The sequence below is a fragment of the Myotis lucifugus genome, unplaced genomic scaffold (assembly GCF_000147115.1).
Source record: "Myotis lucifugus unplaced genomic scaffold, Myoluc2.0 scaffold_10, whole genome shotgun sequence".
Taxonomy (NCBI): Eukaryota; Metazoa; Chordata; class Mammalia; order Chiroptera; family Vespertilionidae; genus Myotis; species Myotis lucifugus.
In genome coordinates, this window is record NW_005871058.1 from 6207562 (window position 1) to 6223846 (window position 16285).

General features: G+C 41.3%; 1 protein-coding gene across 1 annotated transcript in view; it reads left to right on the forward strand.

Moving 5' to 3' along the window:
- Window positions 1-6: 6 nt before the first annotated feature.
- Window positions 7-16285, forward strand: part of NTN4 (netrin 4) — a 107245-nt gene continuing 90966 nt past the window's right edge. Inside the window, 2 exon segments of the mRNA XM_006084124.2 lie at window positions 7-279; window positions 3301-3830. Of these exon segments, the coding sequence (XP_006084186.1) occupies window positions 225-279; window positions 3301-3830 (585 nt within the window). The 5' untranslated portion in view covers window positions 7-224.

Consider the following 16285-nt stretch of genomic DNA (forward strand, 5'->3'; position numbering starts at 1 on the left):
TATGGTCCGGGGCTCCCACCGCCCCCGAGGTGCGCGGGCCCCTCCAGGCCGGTGTGCAAGGGTCACCCCGCCTCCCGGCGCGACCCCGGCCCGTAGCTCCGGGTCGCCGGCGACCGCTGATCCCGCCTGGCACCCCGGGAGAAGGAAGAAATAAAGAGCCCGGGTTCCTGCGGAGGACTGTTGGCGCTTCATCCCGCACCCGGTCTTCCCGGCTCCTCCCGGACATGGGGAGCTGCGCGCGGCTACTGCTGCTCTGGGGCTGCTCCGCGGTGGCCGCAGGTGGGTGGTGACGCGCCTGGCCCCCCACCCCTCTTCCCTCGCTCTTAGGTACTCCGCTCAGGACTCGGGGTGCAAGGGAGTGCGCTTCGGGAGCGCCGAGCTCAGCGCCCGGGGATGAAATGAGTGGCCATGTTCCGCCTCCTTTCCCCGGTCTCCGCAGTTTAAAATACTATTGATTTTTTTTTTTTTTTTTTTTTTTGCAACTGCGCTACACATGCCCTTGGATAACCCGATATCATGGGTGCGCCCTGCCGGAGATACATGACCTTGGTTTCTTTCTGGGTTTGGGTTAGTGAAAAACTGCCTTTCCACTTTGTGAGGGAACAAAGGACCAAGCTCGCCATCCCCCGGCACTTCATGGCCTGAGGAATGATGGGGAGGGGTGGCCCGGCGACCCTGGGCGCGCGTGGGCCAGGGCTGCTCTCTCGTCGGGAGAGATGCCTTCGTGCCCGACCTCCTGCGGGGTACTCGGGAGCCAGGTAGGGACACCGGGACGAGGTGAGTGCCCTCTCGCCGGGGCAATGGCTGGAACGGAGTGAGACCCGGGTTGGGACGGTGAGTGGTGATCGCTCTGGGTTGCAAGGAGCGGGCTGACCGCGCCTGGGGAATTGGTACCCTGGCCGAGGCTCCGCGGGAGGTCGGGGGCGGGTCTGCTCCCTGTCTGGGGAACTGGAAGACCGGCAGGGGCGTCGTCAGATGCGCTCTCCCTCCCACTCCCATCCCGGCTTTCTTGAGCTACTCTTGGCCACCCATTCCTAGCTCGCCCTTTCTAAGTTTGGGAGCTCCTTCTGCTCCTCTCCCTCCCTCTTGAGGGTCGCCTGGTTTCCAATTAGGCGTAAGTGTAGCTCAGTATTTTAGGGGGAAAGAAAGTGAGGGACTCGTCAGCTGTCGGGTCTCTCACACACATCTCCCTTGCTCTAGAACGGAGAGTGTGGGCTGGAGGGACCGACTGGTGGCTAGCGAGCATCGTTTTCCCCTTCCCTTTGGCTTCTTGCACTCTGCCCCCCGAGATGCTGGCTCGCAGTAAAAGCCAGACTCTAGATTCTAGAATCTGCATCCCAAACCAGCCAGACTCATAGGAGCATCCTTGCCATACTTGACTGTTCACTTTCTTAGCGATGATTTCCAAGTGTCTTGTCCACCCACTCTTTATCTGGCTTCTATCTTTTCCGGACTTCTTGTTAGTTGAGGTGCACTGAAAATTATCCAGTACTTTACCCAAGGAGCCTTAAAGGTCCAAGATTTTACTTTATTTCTTCCTATTTATGCACCCCCTGTGTGGACTTATCCATGCTCCCCTAACCACAAAGTGAACTTTAATAAACCTGTCCCTTTCCAAACCATGTTACAGCAAAAACATGCAAGCAATCGAGAGGTTGTAAATAAATATCACAGGCCAAGTGTTTAAAGTCAAAAATACTTGTACGGGCAGTATATGATTTTCCCTGAAATGCTTTACAGGTGAGTCATAGCACATTGTGTGTTTGGGTGATCCTGGCCACAAGCAACTGTTGCCCCAACTAACCAGAGTCCAGGCAGGATGCACACTTGGATGTGACTTGTAAAGAATATGCCTCAGGAATCCCTTTCTTTTGGTTGCAAAGGCCATGCGTGGCTGTTGATCCTCCGTGTGTGAAATATCTCTGTTTTAATCTAAGCTGTCATTTCAACAGTGCTGTGATAACAGTTCCGAGGTGCTCCCTCTTCAGAAGCACAAACGTTCAATTAGCCAGAATTTGGGGTTTCACTTCCTCTTCTTTCTTTCCCTGTCTGTTTTAATGTTTAAAATAGACGATCTTACTTACGGTATTCATAATTAAAACAAGAAACCCAAATTAAAGGATTATAATATGTAGTCGGGATGTTAATAAGTGGATAATGCTTATCATTTTAAGTAATTTTGAAACATTAAAGTCTGTTGGATCTTTGTTTGGCTGGAATCGCATGTTTCTTTAAGAAGGTGCTTCAGTTCACAGATAATGTTTAAAGGTGCTATTGGTGGCAGCCAGTCTGTAAGCATTCTCCTGTTAAGCAAACAGGTAACTACTATATAACCTGTCCTAGTACTCAAGAGGCAGAGAGCATGTCAAATAAGCTTCTCTGCCATTTGGCAGTTTAGAGGGTTTTTTTCTTGGTTATATTTACTTAATATTAAAAATAGCTATTGCACATCTGAGTGCCCATAGTTTCTAGCTTTGCCTCCCAAATGTGATCCCATTGTCTATTGATTAAATATTTCACATTGCTTTTCCTAGGGAATTTGTCCCTTCATATTTTTTTAAAAGGGGCGTTGATTTTTTACAGAGAGGAAGGGAGAGGGATAGAGAGTTAGAAACATTGATGAGAGAGAAACACTGATCAGCTGCTTCCTGCACACCTCCTACTGGGGATGTGCCTGCAACCCAGGTACATGCCCTTGACCAGAATCAAACCTGGGATCTTTCAGTCTGCAGGCCGACGCTCTATCCACTGAGCCAAACTGGTTAGGGCTGTCCCTTCATATTTTTGGTTTAAAAATGTAATAGATTCAACATTTCCTCCTTAATGCATTCTCATAAATATGTTAGATAATGCTAATGACTGAAATTATACTTAAAAGACTAAGTTGGATGACCTTAAACACATTATTGTTTGGGGTATTATTTAAGTCATGATATCAAAAACAAATAAGTATATTTCAAATATAGAGAATGTTTAGAAAGCAAAGTACTTGAAAAGGGTTAGGCCTGTTATCTGTATCCCGGTGTTCCCACTTTCCTTCCTTTTGCCCTTTCCCCAAAGTGATTTTATTTTCCTTCATGTGAATTTTGCATCTGAGCATGAAATGCACACTCACACACTTGCATACACAAATGAGGTATAAATACAGAGTAGTATTCATGCTCAAATTTGGTAGGATTTCCTCTTTACTGAAAGTCTCAAGCTCTTTAGGGATCACTTGACTGTTGAAGATGGACTAGGTGGACAGAAGAGCTTTCCAGATGGGTTTGTCTTGAATAACATATGCTTTCCCTTCCCCAGGGCTGAGTGGAGTAGCTGGAATGAGTTCCCGCTGTGAGAAAGCCTGTAACCCTCAGATGGGAAATTTGGCTCTAGGGAGAAAACTCGGGGCAGACACCACCTGTGGTCAGAACGCCACTGAACTGTACTGCTTCTATAGCGAGAACACTGATCTGACTTGTCGGCAGCCCAAATGTGACAAATGCAACGCTGCTCAGCCTCACCTGGCTCACCTGCCAGCTGCCATGGCAGACTCGTCCTTCAAGTTTCCTCGCACGTGGTGGCAGTCTGCTGAGGATGTGCACAGAGAAAAGATCCAGTTAGACCTGGAAGCCGAATTCTACTTCACTCATCTAATTATGGTGTTCAAGTCCCCCAGGCCGGCAGCCATGGTGCTGGACCGGTCCCAGGACTTTGGGAAGACATGGAAGCCTTACAAGTACTTTGCAACTAACTGCTCGGCTACTTTTGGCCTGGAAGATGATGTTGTCAAGAAGGGAGCTATTTGCACTTCTAGATACTCCAGTCCCTTCCCGTGCACTGGAGGAGAGGTAAGGGCACACGTTTAAGTCTACACTGTACATAAGGTAGAAAAATGTTACCAGCCCACATTTTTTTAAAAGTATGAAGGTATACTTGTAGCAACATGAATGAAATTAGAATTTTTCATGAGCTTTATTTGTCATAAATTATTTCTCGCCCTTAGACATGGATGTGTAGTCATTTTCAAGCAGGTTGCCCACTGACTGGATTTAAGTTGGAATTCTAAGACTTTAATTTTTCTTTTTTTTTTTCAATATCATCATTCTGCTTAAGAGGTTTGAAAGGCTAATAATTTAATCAGTTAGCAGGACTACTTACTGTGCTTCTGAGGGAGCAGGAGTTACTGAGACAGCCTGTTCCTGGAGCCCATGCTGGTATCTTCCTGAAACTGTTAACATAAATAGGAAGTAAATAAAAATAAAGCCAAGGGAGAAAAAAAAATCTGTCAGAAGGATACATTGTATAACAGTGGAGTTTTATTGTTAAGATTACAAGAGTGCATAGCAAACAAACGAAGGTAGTTTTGTTTTTGTTTCAATGATACAAAAGTTATTTTCATATTCACAGATACATCAACCAATTCAGGGTCTTGGGTCTATCCTGGGCCCAAGACCATCTCAATTTTATTCTGCAAAACAGCCTCCTTAGCTATTAGTCCCTTTTCTATATAGGGTGATATCTCTTTGTTTCATATTTCCGTTCTCCTAAGGGGGAAACAGATCTTTTAAACTTATATGGATGTACCTAATATACCTCCAGATATATGAAAAATTTCAGAGAAAATTGGGTGAAAGCAGATTAAGAGAATAAAATACTTTCAGAAATACTGATTTATAAAAAAGAGCAGAGAGAAAGTATGAAATTTCTAATTTTGGTACATGTCATAAACACACAGATTAAATAATTGGTTAACTTAGGGGTGATTTTGCCCCATCCCCCTTCTCAGGGGACATTTGGCAGTGTCAGGAGACATTTTTGCTGGGGAGAAGGACTCTACTGGCATCTAGTAGGTGAAAGCCAGGATGCTGCTAAATTTCCTACTGTGCACATGACAGCACCTCTCCCATTCCCAATAAAGAACTATTAGCCGTAATGTCAATAGCATAAAGGTTAAGAAAGCCCAGACAAGTTGTTAGGCATACATCTAATGCATATAGTACAATGGCTACAGAGACTAAGAGAGGCACTCTTTTAGCAGTTATCTATATTTCTATTTGCAGATTTCCCTGGTGATAGTATTTAGTAACATTTATTGAGTCCCTACTATCCCAGGCACTGTACTCAGTGCTAGTAATTGTGCCTTTGGTTTGGGCGAGGGGGTGGGGGGGTGCTTGCCTGGGGCCTTGTGAAAAGGTGGGTTTGGGAAACCCTCCCCCCCCACTACCAAAGGCACATATGGACTTTGCCATGTGATCCAGCTATTTCTTCTGTGTGCACTTCGCAGACCAGGAATAGTGCCACTGGCACCAGAACCAAAGGATGTGGCACACACAGTACACAGACTATTTTCCATTTTTCTTCACGGTCCCTAAAGTTGGCTTAATATTGTAAATCCATGTGCACCCTGCCATGATAGGCATTTTTAAAGATACCAGGAAAAAAAAGAGACAGATAAGTTAGACTCATTGTTTTCTTATGTGGAGAACACTTGGTGTTGCAAACAAATGAATGGCTTGAACTCTCAAATTGCTTTGGAATTGATCCACCGGCTGATATCAGCTTCCTACATCTCAGTGCTACCGGGCCATGTGTATCTATGAAGTAGCAAAAATACAGTTTCAGTAACCAGATGGCAGGCATGCTTGCTTAGCAAACATTATATTGAATGTATTACAGTGGCCCAGCAATCACTTAGAGATGACTAAGGTAACATTTAGTTAACCTATAGTAAAAACAAAGATCTTATCTTTTTAAAACCCAAACTACTTATTGTCATCAATGCTTACATCAAAATTTAAGGCAGATAAAGACTAAAATCTGTTAGTTATTCCAATGTACAGTCGCATTTTAAATCTAGTTTTTACATTTTTTTCATTGTAGTTATTTCCACAGACATATTTCAATGGCAAACAACAAACAAACAAACAAAAAACATCAAACGCCACCTAATTCCCTTGAGAGCAAGATTTTTAAGTGTACATTAAACCATCTGGAATTTCCTCCCTTTAGAGGGCAGGTTGGGGAAGGAGTATTTCCATCCTGAATTAGAGAGTAGAAGAAAGTCTTCCTCAAAGGAAAAACCAGGGCAAGCCTTCCCAGAAAATATTATTAACCCACCTCTTCTATGTTGCTCTGGAGTATCAATTAGTTTTAAGCTATGAATTAATTTTACAGTACACCTCTGTATCATCAATCTATACCTTTGGAAATGGAGTGATGAGAAAACTAAGCCAATGAATCTAGTATCAAATAAGTAGTTTCAAATTTCATTTATTGCTTATTTATAATATTACAGACCTATAACTTCCTCCATTCTATATAAGACTTCTTAAGACTTCGCAAGATATTATCCTACTACTTAGGCTAAGATAAATATATCTCATACTTAATTTATTTCCATTGTTTATTCCAAAATACTTCTTTGGGCTTTTCAGGCCTTAGAGAGCCTGTAGTTTCATGTCTAACACACCAGATACCTACATTTACAGAACTGAAGGCACCAGTCATCCGAAGAGGACTTTAAAATTGTAGGCCTAAAAATCCACCCAGAAGAATACTTTTAATTTTTAAATAATATGTATCTTTATTGATTTCAGAGGGGAAGGAGAGGGAGAGAGAGATAGAAACATCAATGACGAGAGAGAATCATTGATCAGCTGCCTCCTGCATGTCCCCCACTGGGAATCGAACCCGCAACCCGGGTATGTGCCCTGACCAGGAATTGAACCATGACCTCCTGGTTCACAGGTCAGTGCTCAATCACTGAGACATGCCAGATGGGCCAGAAGAATACTTTTAAAATCAAAGTTAAGTCTGCTATAAAGAAACTTCCTAAACTGCCTGGCTGGCTGGTGTGGCTCAGTGGTTGAGTGTCGACCTATGAACCAGGAGGTCACGGTTCTATTCCTGGTCAGGGCATTTGCCTGGGTTGCGGACTTGATCCCCAGTAGTGGGTGTGCAGGAGGCAGCAGACCAATGAGCCTCTCTCATCATTGATATTTCTATCTCCCTCTCCCTTCCTCTCTGAAATCAATAAAAAAATATATTTAAAAAAACAACAACACTTCCTAAACTGACCAGCAGTTTCAAAGAATGGGGTAGGGCTATCCTAAAATGTGTCTCCTTTATAGGAGGGCAGATTGAGATTCGGAGGTAAAAGTTAGTTATGTCATAGAGCAAGGACTAAATTATAAGTCTTCTGGCTTTAAGTCTACTATTTGTTCCATAAAAACTATGTTCTTCTCCACTATCGACCCCCAAGAACTGCTCACAGAGAGATTATATGCATATCTCTCTCCTTGCTCACTCTCATAACAATTTGTTATTCACTTGTATATGACAAGAAGGTAAGAAAGAATTCGCCCAACAACATTCCTCAGAACAGGAATGTCCTCTGAGATGTCACTGGTGTTCTAGGAATAGAGGTTCCATTCCAAACCAGGTTGGGAAACACTGACTGGGCTTAACAAAATTAAACATTTATAAATACATACATATTCACATTATTTATCCTGTATCCCCAAGTGGGAAATATAGGCTGAAACACTTCCAAATTCATTTATCCCTAGGACCCTCTTTTTTTAGAACTGCAGTTGCTATCTCTCAGAACTCCAGAGATCCCCAGAGCCCAACTTGGGAAATGCTTGGGTGAAGGTATAAAGTGCTCCCCAAAATCCTGGCAAAGAGCACAGCCAGGGGAGATGTTGTTCAAAGGGTACAACATTTCAGTTATGCAAGATGAATCAGTTCTGGAGATCTAATGAACAGCAAACATGACTATCGTTAACAAGACTTTATTGTATACTTGAGGCCTGGTGCATGAATTCGTGCATGGGTGGGGTCCCTTGGCCTGGCCAGAGATCGAGGCCGATCGGGACCCATCTCGCCCAAGTCCAGATGGGGCCGATTGGGGCCGGGAGGTTGGCTGGCTGGCCCCCATTGGGGCCCCTCAGGGCCGCTGGCCTGGGGGAGGGACCACGGGAGGTTGGCTGTGGGAGCACACTGACCATCAGGGGGCAGCTCCTGTGTTGAGCATCTGTCCCCTGGTGGTCAGTGCGCATCATAGCGACCGGTCGTTCGGTCAACCGGTTGTAATGGTCTCTTAGGCTTTTATATAGAGAGATTTGAAATTTACTAAGAGGATAGATCTTAGTGTTCTCACTAAACACATGCAAAAAAGTAACCATCTGAGGTGATGGATATGTTAATTAGCTTGAAAATGGTGATTATGTCACAATGTACTAGTATATGTATATCCAATGATCAAATTGTACACTGTAAATAAATAATAATTCTTAATTTTCAAATATACCTCAATAATTTTTTTTTAAAAGATCCAGACAGGCTTGGTGCTTAGCATGGTTAGACATCAAGGCCCTCTGTCAGTTGGGGACTTAGTCTCCTATTTAGTTGGAGCAATAAATAATAATCACCTTGAAGCTAAAGATGATAGGTTAATTAGGCTTTTTCAGGATGAAAAGAAGCACCTCAGATTAGCTCTGGGTACAGAAAACAAGTAAGTGGGGAGATGTCACAAGCTGTTTTAGGGCCCACACAGTCAGGCCTCATGGAACTGAAATTTCAATGATCACTATTTAGGAAACAGCATCGTTTCAGTGACTCCAAAGCAACTCTAAAGGGATGTAGTTGTCATCTCCTTAGAAGTTAGCACCACTTGCTCCCTGTTCTATTAACTTATTAGAAGAACTCTATTCAGAATTGGATAGCAACCAACCAAACAGCATGGATATTTTTTTCCAGGGCATTATGAATATGGAATACTTTATGGGAGGCAGCAGCACAGAGAAGCCAAGAACAGAGGGGGTTTGGGTCTCATATGAAGGACTAGGCAAGGATTGTTAAATAGGGTAAGGATTGCATCAGTCTTATTTACCCCTGTATCCCCAGCATTTGCTTGGACCACAGTAGGCAATTAATAAATCTGTAACTGAATGAATGAACACAAGAATGGCATAAAAGCAGGGGTGAGTAGGAGAATATCTTTAAATGACACAGATGGAGGAATGAAGTGCTTGGGTAGGGGATATGATTCAGAAACCCTGATTTACATGGAGAAGCTGAGTTGGTAATAATAGGGCATAAGCTGTGGTTGAGGAAAGGCGATTAATGAAAGATCTTAAATAATATTTATTCATCCATTTATTCATCAAGTAATCTTTGAGTTTCTGTGTCTGATCCCATTCCAGATGCTGGGGATATAGCAGTGAACCAAAGAGATAAAAATTCCTGTCCCCATGAAGTTTAGGTTTCAGTGGAGGGAAGGGGAAGATAGAGAACAAATAATTAAGTAAAATATACAGTATGTCAGAGTGTGATGGTAAATCAGAACTAAGGAGAAAATAAAACAGGGTAAGGGATGGCAGGGAAGGGCTTGCTGTTTTGAAAGTGATTAAAAGATTTGATAGAATAAACCATGATAAGAACTTTGAGTTCCTGGCAAGTTTTCAGGAGCGAACAAAATCTGCAATTAAGGGTTTCATTTCTTCCCATCTATAGATATGGGAAAATGAAGTTGTGTGTTAAAATGACAAACATTGGTAAAAATCCCTCTGACTAGTGTTTCTTAGAATGAGAAAAGGAAGCTAAATGTCATCGATGGAAAAGCATATGACTGATGAGTAATCTGAAGCCTAAAGAAAGTTAAGTGACTGATTTGTGTACAATTACTCAGCTGAAAAGCTGTACTTCCTGATGTCAAGCCCAGTGCTATCTGCACTAGGTTAAACTTCCTTTGTGCCATGCCAGGCAGTGTGAAAGATACAAAAACTATATGCATTCCTTTCCTTCACAGTTCTTATAATCTACTGGGGAAGAGAGTAAATATTGCAATTTATAGACTGATTTATTAAATAACATGATATAGTACATGCTTAATTTCCCCAATATGTTGTATAGATAATATGCCTTTCAAGATTCAAGTATTTATTTGTCTATTTAGGCCAGGGGTGGGGAACATCCGGCCTACGGGCCATATAAGGCCCGTGAAATCATTGGTTTGGCCCTGCCAAGGCATTAGGGGTGAGTTAAGTAAGTGTTTGACCAAATATAGCAGGCTAATTTTTTTAAGTTTATAATTTTGTATGGCCCAAGAATGATGTTATAAATATCCAAATGGCTGTTGGCAGAAAAAAGGTTCCCCACCCCTGCTTTAGGCCATTGGAAAGATTATGTTTCAATACCTCATGATAAAGTCAGTATGACACAAGTGTGAAGAAAATGATAAATGACTTACTCAGGTTTATACAGGTATTTACAGTTATAATGTGCTAAGCAATATTTCGGATTTTTAAACTTAAAAGATAAAGCAAAGTAGTACTTGAGTAGGACTATTTTCTAATTGGTCATCTGTTTCTTCGGTCACTGAAATCTGTGCATGCCTATTTCTGCAGCACCAATGGTCAGGAATCCTAGTGGCAGCTAATATCAGTTGAAACCTTCCATGTGCCAGGCACCCTGTAAAGTGCACTGTACCCCTTATTCTCACAAGAACCAGTATTAGACCCATTTTACAGACAAAGACACTGAGACTTAGTGAGTCTAAGTAACCTGTTCAGAATCAAATAAATAATAGCTAACCTGAGCCAGACCTGGGATTATTAGCTTGCCTTGAAATCATTTATATGATTAAACTTTATTATAAATCCAAAATATAAAAAAGTACCAAATCCTATACTAAAATTAAATTGCTATAGCAATTATTAGGTATTATATACCACTTACTGTTTAACTGATAATTTGTAAATGGTTGCATGAACTTTGCATAAAAAAGTAGATGTTTTTACATTGATAGGAAATTATCTACAACAAATAAAGATTGTTTGCACTTAGAGCATTTAAAATGAGCTAAATGTGAATGAGTATCAAAGTTCTTCCATACCACTTTGCATAGTTTTATTTGATTGGTTTGTTTTAGGGGGAGGGGAGTACAATAGTTTTTATCAAGACAGTAACTGCTTTAAGCAATTTTTCTAACTTAGTCATCCTATGTATTAATGTTTTACTTTGAAGTATATTCTCTGCTACAATTTTGTTGAACTTCCTTGAAAAATAGAATATTGTGTATATTTGCTTAGAGTGCTTCAATTATCCACTCCCTGGGGCTGTATACTTTTCCTATAGGGGTGAGGCTAGAGATTTATAACAGCGCATTTCCCAAAAATACCTTTAGTTTAAAGAAAACCCACAGGGTGGTTATCAATTAAAAGTGTTTAAAGAGGTGACATAAAAATTAGAATAACCCCAGAGATCAAATCAATAAGCTTTGATTTATTGATTTCAAAAGAGGATTTTTTTCCTCCAAAAATGCCTTCTTTATAGCTACTTTAAAAAATCTGTTTAGCATCTTTTTGCTTGGTATTTGTCTGATTCAATGGTTTAACTTTGCCACTATTTGGTTAAAATAGTCTTGAAACTTTGAGATAGCAGATTTTAAATGCTGTTAGTAATTAATGGATTACAGTGGGGCTTTGACTTACGAGTTTAATTCGTTCCGTGACGGAGCTCGTAACTCAAATTACTCGTATGTCAAATCAAAAAGTGAGCAAGTGAGACACGTGATGCTGGGCTGATGTTGTGGCGTTCACTGTGACATTCGCTGTGCCAACTAGGGTGGGGTATCTGAAGCTGGCTCGTAACCCGAATTTTAGCTCGCAACCTAAAGCAAAAAATCAGCCGAGAGACGGCTCGTATCTTGAAAAACTTGTTAGTCGGGACACTCGTAAGTCAAGGCCCCACTGTACATTGAAAAATTAAGGCTGGACAATGAAGAACAGTTGAGGAGCAGGCACCTGGAAGTCGGGTATATCTAGGCATACATATAATGGAGAACCCTACATATTATAATGGGGTTATTAGAAGTTGGGGCTCTGGAAGATGAGGAAAATGAATCATGCCAAAGAATATGTAAGTTACTACAGTGTCTGAAAAGTTGGTGAATGTAATCTCTCCCTCCTCTGCACTGCCATGCACTTTGTGTCACTTACATGTAGCTGAAACATCATGTCCCCTATCTCTTCTACTCCTGTAGTGTTTGTTTCTTGAGCAACTTTGTCCCTTCTATCATTGTATATGTCCTTTCCAACCTCTGCACTTAGCACGCTTCCCCTACAAGGCAAAAATGTCCGAAATACGTTTGTTGAATTGAATTACATGAAAAGAACTAACTATACAATCATAATACTGTTTATTAACTGTGTGGGGTGATATACATCTAAGTATTAATCTTTTCAAAGTAGTCATGATTCATTCATCCTTCCTACAAATATTTGTAAAGTATCTACCACGTGCGAGACACTATTTCAGGAGTTGGGGGATACAGAGAAGTTAAAATTTTCTGCTCTTGAGCTTATATTCTAAATGTAAGGTGCTAAAGAATGTAAAATATATAGAATGTTAGGTAGTGATAAGTGTAAATAAAAAAATAAATAAATAAAGCAGGGAAGGGAGCTAGGAAGTGGGGAGGGCTGTTTTGGTGTTGTTGTTTTTAATGTTTAGATAGAGCTCTCAGGGAACGCCTCACTGAGACTTCTGAATAGGACCTGAAAGAAAGAGAAGTGAGCGGTGAGCACATCTAGGGAAAGAACAAAGGCCCTGAGGAAGTCTGCCTGGTGCCCTTAGAATTGTGCGGATGCTGGTGTGGAGTCAGAAGGGTCAAAGTACAGTGTAGTAGGGGAGGTCAGGGGTCAGAGATTATGGGGTACTGTAAGTAAGAAGATACCCAGGATGGCCCAAATTTATACCTAGATCAGTTAAAGCCTGTTAATTATTTTTACATCCCCTTTCATTTTTAAATTGGTCCCAATTTGAACCATAAGTGATTTGAAGGCCATTGCTTTTACTCTGAATGACACTGGAAGCCATTTGAGGTTTTAAGTAGAGGGGTGATATAATCAATGTATTTTGAATAGGATCACTCTGACTTGTATGTTAAGAAAAGATCAAAGTGGGAAGGAGGGAGACTAGTTAGAATGATATTGAAATAATTTAGGCTAGATTTAATGGTGCATGGACAGAGGGGAGCCATGGAAATGGTGAAGAGTGGTTGAGTTCTGGATCTATTTTATGGAGAGAGTCAGTAGCATTTGCTGAAAGGTTGAATGTGGAGTGTGAGAGAAAGAGAATAGTAAGGATGTTTTAGCCTGAGCACCTGGAAGAGTAGAACAGCCATTTACTGAGATGGAGAAGATTCTAGGGGGAGCAGATTTGGAGAGGGATGCCAAGAGCTCATTTTTGGACACATTAAGTATGAGTTGCCTATGAGATATCCAAGTGGAGACACTCAGTAGGTAGTTGGATCTGTGCGTTTAAAGCTCAGAGGAGAGATCTGAACTAAATATATAAATTTAGGAGTCATCAGTTTAGAGATGATATTTAAAGCTGTGAAACTGGATGAGATCATCAAGGGAGTGGGTGTGGATAGGAAAGAGGAAACTCCAAGTGCTGAGCCTAGGGCAGGATCAAACTGCCATTACCAAAAACACTTCTGAAATGGCCAAGGTTTACACGCAAGCCAGTCTCACCAATCTATTTGCCCAACAGTTGTTTAATTAAGCAGCAATATGAATTGAAGAACATTGAATTACCACAGTCAGAACAGTAGGTGCGCATTCTAAAATGACAAGTGAGAGAGAAGGCATGAGAGCTGCAACATGAAGCTTTCAAAAGACAAACCAAAACAAATAGGGGAAAGGGAAAGCACTGATTGGATAACAGATGATGACGGAAAAGAGAGAGGAAACAGTATAGATGGAGAAAGATATCTTCGAAAATACCATGCTGAAACAGAAATATTGACTCTAGGGGGCCTTTAAAAACCTCTTCAGGTTTAAGGGAATTGTATTCATTTTAACTCATACAACTTGTTTTTTTTCTTTTTAGACTCAGAATTCAAACTATAGGAGCAATTTAATTTTGGAATGCCTCTGGGTCATCACAGTGCTGAAAATGAAATTAAAAGATAGCATTGTACACATTTTCTCTGCTTAGTATGTTGTAAACTTTGATTTGCAGAATGTGATGGAGAGTGTCTACCTAAGGCATGAGAGCTATATAATAATCTCATTTAAGTGTTTAAAATGTCAAGAAATATCTTATTAATGTTTTAATTCGTGTTTACTGTATTAAGGGTTAATTGTTCTGTTAAGAGGGAGAAGAGAAAGCCAATATTTAGAGATCACAGTAGAATGTGCAGTTACTGTGCTGGGCCTTTCACACACATCTCACTTAATCGCTATAGAACACACTAATTTCTTGGATAGTTTGTCTTGTTAACAAACAAAAGAACAAAAACAAACAAACAAAAACACAAAACACCAACCCTCACTCTGTGTCATATTTATCTTCTTTTCCTAACCGTCTTGCAACTGACAGAGGAACAGAAGTCTTTCCAGGTATCGCTAAGTTTGCTGATGTCACTTTATACTTTATAACCACAATTCCTAAAACAAACAAAAAAGTATGAAAAATATTCAGATGGTTTCTGCATGACATCATGTTTATTTGAGCTAACACTGTATCTTTCAGCTGCTATTGAAAAAGACTTCGTTTTAAAATTGAAGATAGAAAATGTAGTCACTTTGTTATACTGTTTAACCTTCATGAAGAATTATTTTTTATTTCAGCCAATCTAACCCTTCTGAGGTCTTTGGGGTTTTCCATTAATTCCTTTTGTAATCAATGCCTGTATTTCTCTCATATTCCATGTCCCAATAAATAACCTCTGACCGCCTCCCCCCACCCCATCCCCGGCAAAAAAATAAAATAAAATAACCTCTGACCCCTTCCCCACCTCCAAAAACACACACACACACAAAACACACACACACACACACAAAAGTCAATGGAGAACACATCCAATGATCTATTAGAAGAACTAGGCAGCTCACTCTCCAGGAATCATCCTCCTTGTTGTTTCCCATTCCAATATACCCAAAGGGATGCACACCCTTTTGTAATAATAGCTCCCTCTCTGATGATTATCAAAGTTTAGAACAGTGGTTCTCAACCTTCCTAATGTCGCGACCCTTTAATACAGTTCCTTATGTTGTGGTGACCCCCAATTTCATTGTACAATTGACATAATTAAAGCATAGTGATTAAACGCATGGGTCTTTAGGCGGCCCCCTTGTGAAAAGGGGTTGTTCGGCCCCCCCAAAAGGGGGTCCGCGCCCCCACAGGGTTTGAGAACTGCTGGGTTTAAGAAAGAATGTAAGCCCCCCCGGGAAGGATTTTTCTCTGTGGGGAGGGGGTATAGTGAAGAGGTATTAGTTTGCAAAAAACAAAGAACAAGGATGATTGTCAACTCCTGTTCCCCAACTTCCCACCTCCCTCCCTTCCCATGTACCCTGTCCTTTTCTAGTTATTTCTTCTGGCCATTCCCCCCCCCCCACCCCTAATTTTCATTTATTTCCTCCAAGCATTTACTTATGTCACATTAGACCACTTCTTTTATCTCTTCTCTGGTCCCAAAATACCTATTTGTCTCCAAAAATGAACATGATACCTAGCCTGTTTCCATGATCATCTCTCTGGAATCTTCTATCAGTTCTCTCAACTCCATTGCCCCTGTCTTTCCATCACACCCCAATTCTAGATCAATCCCACTGTTCACCTTCTTGTTCTTCAGCCAGACAGCTGAACTCTAATGGGAAAAATAATAACACTTATACTGAGAAATGCTCTACAAATTTAGGCTTTCCAAGCTCCAATTTGGCCCTCAAACTTCCCTGGAAATCATTTTTTCTTCAGCTCTCTTTCATTCCTTCAGCGACTCAGTGTCTCTTTTCCCTAAGACCCCTTCTCACACCCATTGTTTGCTCTCAGTTAAAGTGCTTGCTTCTTACCTCACTGAGAAAATAAAAATAAAAACCTGTCTAACACAGAGAGGCCCATCAAAGTGCAAAGCAGAGATCTATTCTCAGTTTCTTTCTCTCCTCAGCCAAATTCAGTCAAAGTCCTATCCCATTTTGCTACTGGAGTCTCCCTCGAATAGGTATGCTTCTCTCCACCCCTACAGCTACCCTGGCACAAACCACCATTGTTTTTTATCTGTATACATTATTGCACAAATGTTCTCCTAAATGGTCTCTCCAGCCTGTTTTGCTTGAGTCCCAATATATTTTCTATATCACACTCTGAAGGATCTTTTTAAAATCCAAAATAGCACTTTCCTGCTTAAAACTCATCAGTGACTCTCCGGTTCCCTCATAACATAGTCCACATTCTTTAATGAGGCATGCTAGGCCCTTTCTGAATGCCCCTTGCCTTATTTCCCATGACTGCCTCT